Raw genomic sequence first — 12911 nt, 5'->3', positions numbered from 1 at the left:
ACCACACAGCGCACAGCGCACAGCGCACACCACACAGCACACAGCACACAGCGCACACCACACAGCACACAGCACACAGCACACACCACACACCACACAGCACACACCACACAGCGCACACCACACAGCGCACACCACACAGCGCACAGCGCACACCACACAGCACACAGCACACAGCGCACACCACACAGCACACAGCACACAGCGCACACCACACAGCGCACACCACACAGCACACACCACACACCACACAGCACACACCACACAGCACACACCACACAGCGCACACCACACAGCACACACCGCACAGCACACAGCGCACAGCACACAGCACACAGCACACAGCACACAGCACACAGCGCACACCACACAGCACACAGCACACAGCGCACACCACACAGCGCACAGCACACACCACACAGCACACAGCACACAGCACACAGCACACAGCACACACCACACAGCACACAGCGCACACCACACACCACACAGCACACAGCACACAGCACACACCACACAGCACACAGCACACAGCACACACCACACACCACACAGCACACAGCACACAGCACACAGTGCACACCACACAGCACACAGCACACACCACACACCACACACCACACAGCGCACAGCACACACCACACACCACACAGCACACAGCACACAGCACACAGCACACAGCACACAGCACACAGCACACAGCACACAGCACACAGCACACACCACACACCACACAGCGCACAGCACACACCACAGAGCACACAGCACACAGCACACAGCACACACCACACAGCACACAGCACACAGCACACAGCACACAGCGCACAGCACACACCACAGAGCACACAGCACACAGCACACAGCGCACACCACACAGCACACAGCGCACACCACACAGCGCACAGCACACAGCGCACAGCGCACACCACACACCACACACCACACAGCGCACACCACACAGCGCACACCACACAGCACACAGCGCACAGCACACACCACACAGCACACAGCACACAGCACACAGCACACAGCACACACCACACACCACACAGCACACACCACACAGCGCACACCACACACCACACAGCACACACCACACAGCGCACACCACACAGCACACACCACACAGCGCACACCACACAGCGCACACCACACAGCGCACAGCACACAGCGCACAGCACACAGCACACAGCACACAGCGCACACCACACAGCACACAGCGCACAGCGCACACCACACAGCACACAGCACACAGTGCACACCACACAGCGCACACCACACACCACACAGCACACACCACACAGCGCACACCACACACCACACAGCACACACCACACAGCGCACACCACACAGCACACACCACACAGCACACACCACACAGCGCACAGCGCACACCACACAGCACACAGCACACAGCACACAGTGCACACACCACACACCACACAGCACACAGCACACAGCGCACAGCACACAGCACACACCACACAGCACACACCACACACCACACAGCACACAGCACACAGCGCACACCACACAGCGCACAGCGCACACCACACAGCACACAGCGCACACCACACAGCACACACCACACACCACACACCACACAGCACACAGCACACAGCGCACAGCGCACACCACACAGCACACAGCACACACCACACAGCACACACCACACACCACACACCACACAGCACACAGCACACAGCACACAGCGCACAGCACACAGTGCACACCACACAGCACACACCACACACCACACAGCACACACCACACAGCACACAGCGCACAGCACACAGCACACAGCACACAGCACACAGCACACAGCACACACCACACAGCACACAGCACACAGCACACAGCACACACCACACAGCACACACCACACAGCGCACACCACACAGCACACAGCACACAGCACACACCACACAGCACACAGCACACACCACACAGCACACAGCACACACCACACAGCGCACAGCACACACCACACAGCGCACACCACACAGCACACAGCACACACCACACAGCGCACAGCACACACCACACAGCGCACACCGCACAGCGCACACCACACACCACACAGCACACAGCACACAGCGCACAGCGCACAGCACACAGCGCACAGCACACACCACACAGCGCACACCACACAGCACACACCACACAGCACACAGCGCACACCACACAGCGCACACCACACAGCGCACAGCACACACCACACAGCACACAGCACACACCACACAGCACACAGCACACACCACACAGCACACACCACACAGCGCACACCACACAGCACACAGCACACACCACACAGCGCACAGCACACACCACACAGCGCACAGCGCACACCACACAGCACACAGCACACACCACACAGCGCACAGCACACACCGCACAGCGCACACCGCACAGCGCACACCACACACCACACAGCACACAGCACACAGCACACAGCGCACAGCGCACAGCACACAGCGCACACCACACAGCGCACAGCACACAGCACACAGCACACAGCACACAGCACACAGCACACAGCACACAGCACACAGCACACACCACACAGCACACAGCACACAGCGCACACCACACAGCGCACACCACACAGCGCACACCACACAGCACACAGCGCACACCACACACCACACAGCACACACCACACAGCGCACACCACACAGCGCACAGCACACAGCACACAGCACACACCACACAGCGCACAGCACACAGCACACAGCACACAGCACACAGCGCACAGCGCACAGCGCACAGCACACAGCGCACAGCGCACACCACACAGCGCACACCACACACCACACAGCACACACCACACAGCGCACACCACACACCACACAGCGCACGCCGCACCAAACGCCGCACACGCCGCTCTCCTGAGGCGCGCGCGGCCCGGGCGGGGCCCACCGAGCCCACGCGCCACGTGCGCGGCGCCTCCCGCCCCGCCCCGCGCAGGCGCAGGCGCCGCCCCGCCCCGCCCGCCCGCCCGCCCGCCCCGCGCAGGCGCCGGCGCCGCCCCGCCCGCCCGCCCGCCCGCCCGCCGCTTACCCGCGCGCCCGGCCCGGCGCCCCGGCCTCCGAGCTCCCGGCGGCCTCCTCGCGGGGCGCGGCCTCCTCGGCCCACGCGGAAGCCCCGGCCGCGGCCCCGGCGGCCGCCTCCGTCCCCGCCGCCGCCGCCCCTCGCCGCGGCCCCGGCCCGCTCGCGGTCGCCGTCTCGATCCCCGCCGGGTCGTCCGCGCCCGGGCCGCCGCCCGCGACCGCCCCGAGCTCCCCGCTCCGCCTGCATCGCCGCCCGCCAGGGAGCGCGCCGACGGCGCCACCGGAAACGCAGGCCGCGCGGCCGGGGAGTCGGGGGCGGGGCCGGGGAGTCGGGGGCGGGGCCGGGGAGTCGGGGGCGGGGCCGGGGAGTCGGGGGCGGGGCCGGGGAGTCGGGGGCGGGGCCGGGGAACCTGGGGCGGGGCCGGGGGCGGGGCCGGGGAACCGGGGGCGGGGCCGGGGGCGGGGCCGGGGAACCGGGGGCGGGGCGCCGGCCCCGGAGAGCAGGGAGGGAGCAGCCCGGCCCGCAGCGGTGCGGATCCCGGTCCAGGCCCGGTCCCGGCGCCCGTGGACGCGGGAGGAGGGGGCTGCGGACGGGCCCCGGGGCGCGGCCCCTCCCCAGCAAGCACTGCGCCCTCAGTTCCACCTCGCACGGCGGGAATCCAAGTCGGCTGGTGGCGCTGGCCGGTGCTGGCGGACGCGGGCTGGCCCGAGGGTGCGGGGGGGGGGGGGGGGGGGGGGGGCCCGCCCGCCCCGCCCCGGGCGGCCGACAGAGCCGGGCCTGATCGGGCATCTCCCCGGGGGAAGGGGGGCGCTGGGGGGGCTGGGGGGGCTGGGGACAAGGACCATTTATGGTTCAGCACAGAATAATGAACGGGCCAGCACCTGGGCAGCGGCCCGACAGCCAGACACAGCGTTGACAGGGTCGGGCCCGGCCACCTGCCTCGAAGCCGCTGACCCGTCAGAGGACAGACAGCCCCGGCACACAGGCAGCCCGGGCCAGGGCCGCCGGAGCCAGGACGCGGCAGTGGGCGGGGGTAAGTCAGCTTTCCAGGCTGACAGAACCTCGGAGAGTCTCTGCTTAAGAGAGCCACCGTCTCAAAGGCAGTCAGCACATGGAGGGCATCTCCGATGGCCAGGAAGGAAAGTGAGCATTTTATACCCCAGTGGCACTGTAAGGAGCTTTAGGGACTGGGGTTGGGTTACACACACACACAGACACCCCAAATAAAAAGAAACGGGACAATTCCTAAAATATGAGATGATACTTAGCATCCTCACTCCCTGCTACTGACTTTCAGATTCTTCGACGCGTCTACTCATATAGAAAATAATCCTATCCTCACAATACTCTGAACAAGGTAAGACTGCTCCCAACCAAGAGCACCAAGGAGCGGGGTCGGCACCATACATACTTCAAATGCCACCTGGTTTTGCTTCCTGTTTCCCTGCCGGTCCTACAATGATACAATCATGTCATCCACAGTAATACTCTTTTCTGCCCATAAGTTTGGCCCAAAGGCCCAATTTTATTCCTAGATTAACTCCTTCACTTCAAGCACTGTTACAAATCTCTTTATATGCCTCAGAGCATATAGTACAGTGACAAGTGGGGTTTTTTGTTTGGTTGGGGTGTTTTTGTTTTTGTTTTGCCATTCCTGGGGCCTGAACTCAGGGTCTAGACACTGTTCCTCAGCTTCTTTTGCTCAAGGCTAGCCATTTCTGGCTTTTTATGTTAATGTGGTAGTGAAGAGTTGAACCCAGGGCATCACACATGCTAGGCAAGCACTCTAAGCCACATCCCCTGCCCTGTGATGAGTGTTTTTTAAAAGTATGCCACAAGCCGGGTGCTGGTGGCCCACGCCTGTAATCCTAGCTATTCAGGAGGCTGAGATCTGAAGATCGTGGTTCAAATCCAGCCTGGGAAGGAAAGTCCATGAGACTCTTATCTCCAATTAACCACCAAAAAAAGCTAGAAGAGGTGCTGTGGCTCAAGTTGTAGAGCACTTGCCTTGAGCTGAAGTGCTCAAGGACAGTGTTGAGGCCCAGAGTTCCAAGTCCCACGACCAACAAAAAAGATAAAAATAAAAGCATGCCACAGCTATGGGTGGTGGCTCCTACCTGTAATCGTAACTACACAGGAGACGAAGTTCTGAGCATCATGGTTGACAACCAGAGCCTGGATAGAATCTCCAGTTAACCCAAAGAAAAGCTAAACTCAACATGTGGTTCAAGTGGCTCACTCCAGAGTGCCAAGGGGCCTCCAGTACTAGCTTTAATACTTAATGCATGCTCTCTCTCTCTCTCTCTCTCTCTCTCTCTCTCTCTCTCTCTCTCACACACACACACACACACACACACACACACAATGTGAGCAAAAAGGATTGGAGGTATATCTCCAAGGTAGAACAGCTGCCTTCCAAGCATGAAGCCCTGAATTCAACCTGTAGTACCCAGCCAAAAACAACAAAAGGCATTTTAAATCCTGTTCCATGTGTCATCTCCAGAGACATTGAGAAGTTACTGCTGAATTGCTGTATGTCTGTGAGTAGCATCTGAGTGCACCATTCCAAAGAGGCTAGAAAGCTATTGCTTTAAAATAGTCATCAAGAAGGGAAGTCCAGAACTTTTCTTCCTCACACATTTTCATTGACAGTTCTTCCCAATACCTAACCTATTGTTGCTACTTGTGTTTTAATATGCTGGCTCTTGCTGTATTCCTGAGGAGGAAATTAGGACGAACAGCTCACCAATGCCTTTCACAATAGCAACATGAGCTGGCAGGGCCATGTCCCAGGTAGGGACTGAACCTGCGATGAAAGCTTCCCGCTGTGGTTGCTATAGACACAACGAAATATGGCAAGGACGGGTTCAGGCAAATAGCTTCTATGAAGAAAGGGATTTCACAAAACCATGATCTAAGCACAGCTCAGAAGTCAAGACCTTGCTCAAGGAAAGAAGTTTATTTGGAGCAGTGTTACCCTCTTGATTTTTATGTTGTTTTGCTTCACTTATATTTTATAAACAGGGGCATAAACTGCCAGGGCTGGAAACAGAGGCTTTTGTTCACCCTGGGAACTTTGTTTAGTGATGGGCAATGAATCTGGGATGGTTTTGCATCTAGAAATAAAAAAGCTGTCCACAATAAGGAAAGAAGAGACTTGTACATTTCAGCAGCTATAAAAGTTCAGAACAACCCCCACACATTTCACAGCCTCTGCCTCCCCCAAAGGAGGCTTTCCTCCAAATACACAGTCTTGTCCTCAAAAAGCAAACTGATGGTTCAAGAAATGTAGGCAGAGTGTGGTGGTGCACATCTTTAATCCTAGCTACCCCACAGGAATATAAAGGAGGCTAGTCTGGGATAAAGTTCAGACCCTACCTGAAAAAACAAGCAAATGGCAGAGCCCCTGCTGGGAGCACAAGAGTCTGCGTTCAAACCTCAGCACTGCCAGAAAAGAGGGAAGAAAGGGTATAGCTTTTCCCTTCTTTTTTCTCTTCTTCCATATACACACATATATATATATGTATATGTATGTATATATATACACACATATATGCATGCTATGTAGATAAACCCTGGCCTTACTACTAGCCAGTCTCCCTCTCTCTCTCTCTCTCTCTCTCTCTATATATATATATATATATTCTTAATATATCTTAATATATATTTATTATCTCAATACTTAATATATATGCACACACATACAGAAAGAACATTAGGAAGTTGAATCCTGTCTGAACTGGGCTGGAGTACTGAGGGAGGGAGAGAGGCAACTGGAGAGGGGAGGAAGGGGAGTGGTCCTAAGAAGCCATATACATGTGTGAAAATGGAACCAGGAAACTAGATGAGACTGGGGAGGATGGAGCAGGGTGAGCGTGACTCTGACCAAGCTTGTTATATCCACAAATGGATATGTCAACATGAAACTTCTAGCCGGGCATTGGTGGCTCCAGCTGCTCAGGAGGCAGAGATCTGTGGATCATGGCTCAAAGCCAGCCCAGGCAGGAAAGACTGTGAGACTCTTATTTCCAATAAACCACCAGAAAGCCGGCAGTGGCGCTGTGACTCAAGTAGTAGAGTGCTATCCTTGAGCAAAAGAAGCTCAGGGAAAGTGCACAGGCCCTGAGTTCAAGCCTCACGACTGGCAAAAAAAAAGAAAAGAAAATCAATAGGCCTTAACAAATGTTGTCATCCTTGTGTCCACTCGTATTAAGACTGGCCAATAGGCAGGCTAGGAACTGCCTACACAGCATGCTTGAGAGTCATCAGAAAGATACTTCTTGAGGGTAGGTAGGAGACTGGTCCAGGCCAGCTCCAGCTGAAAGCATGTCAGTGCGGTGCCAGTGGCTCACGCCTGTCATCCTGGCTACTCAGGAGGCTGACATCTGAGAATCATGGTTTAAAGCCAGCCCAGGCAGGAAAAGTCATGACATTCTTATTTCCAATTAACCACCAAAAAGCCAGACATGGATCTGTGGCTCAAGTGGCAGAGAGCTAGCCTTGAGCAAAAAAAAAAAAAAAAGTTCAGGGACAGTGCTCAGGCCCTGAGTTCAAGCCCCAGGCCTGGCAAAAAAAAGAAAAAAAGAAAATCATAGGCCTCAACAGATTTTGTCATCTTTGTGTCCATTAGGCAGTAGGCAGGCCAGAACCGTCTACACAGCATGCTCTGAGATTCTCCTTGAGGGCTGAGCAGAGTAAACCATCCACATAATGCTGGTGGTGCAGGTGGTTATACAGTCGGTAGGATATTGTGATCCAGGCCAGCTCCAGCTAAAAGCATGACAACTCAGTGAGGTGCCAGTGGCTTAGCCCTGTCATCCTAGCTACTCAGGAGACTGACATCTGAGGATCATGGTTTAAAGCCAGCCCAGGCAGGAAAAGTCTTAACATTCTTATCTCTAATTAACCACCAAAAAGCCAGACATGGATCTGTCTGTGGTCGTAGATCCCTAACCTTGAGCAAAAACAGCTCAGGGACAGTACCAACGCTAGCCCTGAGCAAAAAAAAAAGCTCAGGGACAGTGCCCAGGCCCTGAGTTCAAGGCACAGGACTGATTAACAACAACAACAAAGCATGAAATACTCTCTGAAAAATAACCAAAGCAAAAAGAGCTAGAGACATAGCTCAAGTGGTATAAACCCAGTATAGTCCAAAACAAAGACAGTTCTGCCTTAACCCTTATCTCAAGGTGCCTAGAAATTTGTAATTAAAGTAGTATTCATTATGTTAAGGACATGGCTCAAGTGACAGAGTGCTTGCTTAGGAAGTTCAAGGCCCTGAGTTCAATCCCGGGGACCACACACAAAATGTAGCTTGTTTTAATACCATCAAATACCTCTGAAAGGAAAGATAAACAATAGCAGGAGTTACCTGTGGAAAGTGATGGAGCTTGGAGGCCCAAGTTGGGATGGAGACTTGAGTCCAAGGGGAGGCCCAAGTTGGGAGGGAGACTTGAGTCCAAGGGGAGGCCCAAGTTGGGAGGGAGACTTGAGTCCAAGGGGAGGCCCAAGTTGGGAGGGAGACGAACCCTCTATCATTCCTTCTCATTATCACTGAAATCTCTATCATGTATACACAAAAGGAACTCTTCTTTTGGTTTACATTTAGTACCCTCATTACTACAATGCAATCACTAAAACAAGGAAAAAACAGCTCTAACTACATGGATACTTAAATTGGATACTTAAACTATCATGATGACAAAATTCAGTGTAAACTTTAACAATGTATCCATTTAAAATAACTGTATTTGGAAATTGACTGTTATAATCATGAGGAAAAAACAATTAGTATTGATAACCTGATCACAAGATGGCTTAGAGGAGAGTTTTTCCTAAATTTACATTTGACATCAGTTGAAATTTTATGAGGAACATACTGGTTTATGGACAGAAAAAAAGAATAACCTAAAACATTCCTGTGACTTTCCTCCTAGTCCAAGAATGGAGGGAAGGTCATTGTTTTCATTTCTGAACAAATTCCAACCTCCTCCCATCACAGATGGAAACCAAGCCCGGGAGCCAAGTCCAGGCAGGGTGAAACAGCCTAGCATGGTCTTGGCTCACAACAGTTCGTCAATAACGTCTAGACACCTGCAGTCGAGCATGCAAGAGGCAGAGGCAGAGGCAGATCGGCAGCTCAAAGCTAGCCTAGCTACAGAGTAGATTCTGCACAGGTGTAACCTGTTTTCCCAGTGCACCACCATCAAGAGCTTAGGAACAAGATTTCTGCTCTGAAGGTCAGGGCAATCTGAAGTCATTTCACCTGCTGCCCTTGCTCTTTTTACTCCTCCCCAATAATCAACTCTTTTTCATCTCTCCAGATGTTGCCACAGAGGGCAGTCATTTCACACACAAAAAGGGTAATCATTAGTAATCACAAAGCGAAAGGAAAATGTCATATCAAAATATCACCAAAAGTGGATCCTGAGCACCTGGCCCTGACCACATTTGATAGTCCGTTAGACACGATAAAACAATGGTGGAAAAGAAAGTCATGCTGGTGGTTGAGCTACTGTTTCCTTTTCTTCCAGATATGTGCAGAGGACAGATGACGGTCTAGAACCTAAGACTTCATCCTCATGTAAATTCTTGCCCCAGGATGGAAGGAGAATCTTACCACAATGCAACCACGGCCAGTGGCACCCCGGGAGAAGACCGGCCTTCAGAACCCCGGGGGCTGTGGGAAGTCGTCACCATCGCCGCAGTGACGGCTGCAGTCAGCCTGATTACTGTCATCGGCAACGTCTTGGTCATGATCTCCTTCAAAGTCAACAGTCAGCTGAAGACAGTTAACAACTATTACCTGCTCAGCTTGGCGTGTGCAGACCTCATCATTGGGGTCTTCTCCATGAACCTCTACACCACCTACATCCTCATGGGACGCTGGGTTCTCGGCAGTCTGGCCTGCGACCTTTGGCTGGCCCTGGACTACGTGGCCAGCAATGCTTCTGTCATGAACCTGCTAGTAATAAGTTTTGACCGATACTTTTCTATCACAAGACCCCTGACGTACCGGGCCAAGCGCACCCCAAAGAGGGCTGGCACCATGATCGGCCTGGCCTGGCTCATCTCCTTCCTCCTCTGGGCCCCAGTAATCCTCTGCTGGCAGTACCTGGTTGGGAAGCGGACGGTGCCACCAGACCAATGTCAGATCCAGTTCCTCTCCGAGCCCACCATCACATTTGGCACAGCCATTGCGGCGTTCTATATCCCTGTTTCCGTCATGACTATCCTCTACTGCCGAATCTACCGGGAGACGGAGAAGCGAACCAAGGACCTGGCTGACCTCCAGGGCTCTGATTCTGCAGGCCAGTCTGAGAAGAGGAAGCCGGCCCCCAGGGGTCTGCTCCCGAGCTGCTGTGGTGGCCCAGGGCCCACCCCGGCCCAGAGAGGGAGGAGCCGGGCCTCCTGGTCACCCTCCCGCAGGAGCTCCTCCACCGCAGCGAAGCCATCCCAAGCCCCTGGCCCAGGCACTCACTGGGCCAGAACCGAGCAGCCGACGAGCTGCAGTAGCTACGCCTCCGAGGAGGAGCAGGACAAGCCGCCCGCTCACCCTGTCTTCCAAGTGGTCTACAAGAGCCAGGCCAAGGAAAGCCCAGGGGAAGAATTTGGTGCTGAAGAAGAGACCAAAGAAACGAGAGCTCAAACTGAAAACAGTGACTGCCACACCCCAAAATACTTCCTGTCCACAGCAGCAACTCACAGACTCAACAATCAGAAATGCATCGCCTATAAGTTCCGGTTGGTGGTGAAGGCTGATGGGACCCAGGAGACCAACAATGGCTGTCGCAAGGTAAAAATCATGCCTTGCTCCTTGCCAAGGCCCAAGCACGCTTCGGCCAAAGGCCTGGAACCCAACCTCAGCCATCAAATGACCAAAAGGAAGAGAATGGTCCTTGTCAAAGAGAGGAAAGCAGCCCAGACCTTGAGTGCCATCCTCCTGGCCTTCATCCTCACATGGACCCCGTACAACATCATGGTTCTGGTGTCTACGTTCTGTGACAAGTGCGTCCCCTCCGCCCTGTGGCACCTGGGTTACTGGCTGTGCTATGTCAACAGCACAGTCAACCCCGTCTGCTACGCACTCTGCAACCAAACCTTCAGGAAGACCTTCAAGATGCTGCTTCTCTGCCGCTGGAAACAGAACAAGGGAGAAGAAAAGCTGTACTGGCAAGGGAACAGCAAGCTACCCTGAAGTGCCAACAGCTTCCTCAAAAGCAGGACCACAGTCTGGTTCGCTGATTGTTCAAAGAGTCTGCTGTCATTTGGAGTCCCTGAAACATTTAACGATACAAGGTCTGCTTGATGCCAAAGGGTCACAGCCATAGCCACGGCTGCCTGACACCTCTAACATCTGCCAGTGAAGCAGAGACAGGCTCCAGAGTCTTCACACTTGAGTCACATGGACAGTGACCAGGGACCACATGGAAACTGATCCTAAAAGTTTTGTGCAGTATGTTTGTGTCTATGCAGTTGTCTTCTTCCAGTGAAAACGAGAATGTAAGAGTGCCGGTCGACCGGCTTCCGAGGGTATATTTTTTTCATAAGTAATGAGTATCTATGCTGCTGCTCTGGTGTGACCTGTCTGTACTGTGGTGTGTTTTCTTGCCTTCATCAAGTGAAGCTCTTGCTTTTCCCTCTGAGCCCACTGACACCCTGTGAGGCTCCCCAGAACCACCCTTCCTCTCAGAAGCGGGGGTCCAGAGGACCTGAGCCTGGTCAGACCCGGTGCTTCACAGTGGCCGGGGGAATTTTTCCATTTTCTCTAAACCAACATTGTGTGGAGTACTTAGTGCCCATCTGAAGTCATTCATCTGCTGCAGTCTTAGGGGGAGTTGTGTAAGAAAATGAACAAAGCTCTGGTGGGTGGTCCGGCACGTGCAAGGCCCCGGACTGGACCCCCAGCACTAGAGCAAAAACAAAACCCAAAAGCTTCTATCACAGTAATTCATGAACATTAAAGCTATAAACGTGCTTAGAGCATTAAGAGTATTAAAAACCAAAGTTAGCTGAAGTCTATATTTAAATGGACTAGAACTGAGATAAGCACAGTGTTAAGAGTACTTGCCTAGGATGCTTGAGGTCTTAGGTTCAATACCAGTATCAGAAAAAAAACAAAACCAAACTTGACATGCTCATTTGCTGACGCTAAAAATGAACAAACATGTGAGAAATTAAAAACACAGAGCATAAAAGATTCACAGAAAGAAGCAGTATAGTGATACCAATTAATCTGAAGATGGAATGCTCCTGCCAGACACTGATTGCATTTGCAGATGGATTTTAAACCTCTAGGCTTAAGCTGTGTGCAGCAGCACACACCTGTGCGGTGCACACACTTGGGCACTGGAGGCAGGAGGGTGGGCCATTCTCTCAAGAAGAAAATAAGTAATCTCTAGACTTCACTGAATGTAGGCCAGCTCTTCTCAACTTCATTTACCTCAATGGTGGAAGAAAGAGCTGGCTGTTTTCCTGATTAAGAGAGTCTCCTCCTACCGGTGAGGAGCTGTGTCAAGCCTGAGTGCCAAGGAGGCTGCCAGCAGGACAAGGCCAGTCAACCCTCACCTCTCCTCCTGCCCTACAGCCACTCAGCACTGAGAAACAGCTTAGATGCACCATGGCAGCTGAGCCTTTGTGAAGGGTAGGCCGACATCTACCAGGCGTTTAGTAGAAATACTCACTGGCTCCATTCTCTAGGGCAGCGGCTGCCTATGGGACAACAGGTGTGACCACAAGAGCAAACCTGCTCGTGCAGTTCACTCTTCACGCACGGCAGCAATAAAGACCCACCCACAGAGGCAGCATGGTAGCCCACACCGGGCAGACAGCCCCGCCAAGGAACAGAGAGCTCCAGTGGG

At 53.7% G+C, this 12911-nt stretch overlaps 2 protein-coding genes across 2 annotated transcripts in view; one reads left to right on the top strand and one right to left on the bottom strand.

The window, feature by feature from the left end:
• Aven (apoptosis and caspase activation inhibitor) overlaps positions 1-3297 on the bottom strand; it is a 67281-nt gene extending 63984 nt beyond the window's left edge. Inside the window, exon 1 of the mRNA XM_042687573.1 lies at positions 3061-3297. Within this exon, the coding sequence (XP_042543507.1) occupies positions 3061-3297 (237 nt within the window). The remainder of the gene's footprint in view (positions 1-3060) is intronic.
• Positions 3298-9643: 6346 nt separating this feature from the next.
• On the top strand, positions 9644-11248 carry Chrm5 (cholinergic receptor muscarinic 5). The gene has a single exon (XM_042687857.1). It carries the CDS (start codon positions 9653-9655, stop codon positions 11246-11248), a length of 1596 nt encoding a protein of 531 aa, XP_042543791.1. The 5' UTR covers positions 9644-9652.
• Positions 11249-12911: the final 1663 nt, after the last annotated feature.

This window comes from Dipodomys spectabilis, unplaced genomic scaffold, assembly GCF_019054845.1.
Source record: "Dipodomys spectabilis isolate Male_0828 unplaced genomic scaffold, ASM1905484v1 ptg000108l, whole genome shotgun sequence".
Lineage (NCBI taxonomy): Eukaryota > Metazoa > Chordata > Mammalia > Rodentia > Heteromyidae > Dipodomys > Dipodomys spectabilis.
The sequence above is the reverse complement of the archived record's forward strand: the minus strand, read 5'-3'. Positions and strand labels throughout refer to the sequence as shown.

What these genes read in the sequence shown, in the direction of transcription:
- Chrm5 (XM_042687857.1), top strand. Translation starts at nt 9,653, where the DNA reads ATGGAAGGAGAATCTTACCACAATGCAACCACGGCCAGTGGCACCCCG.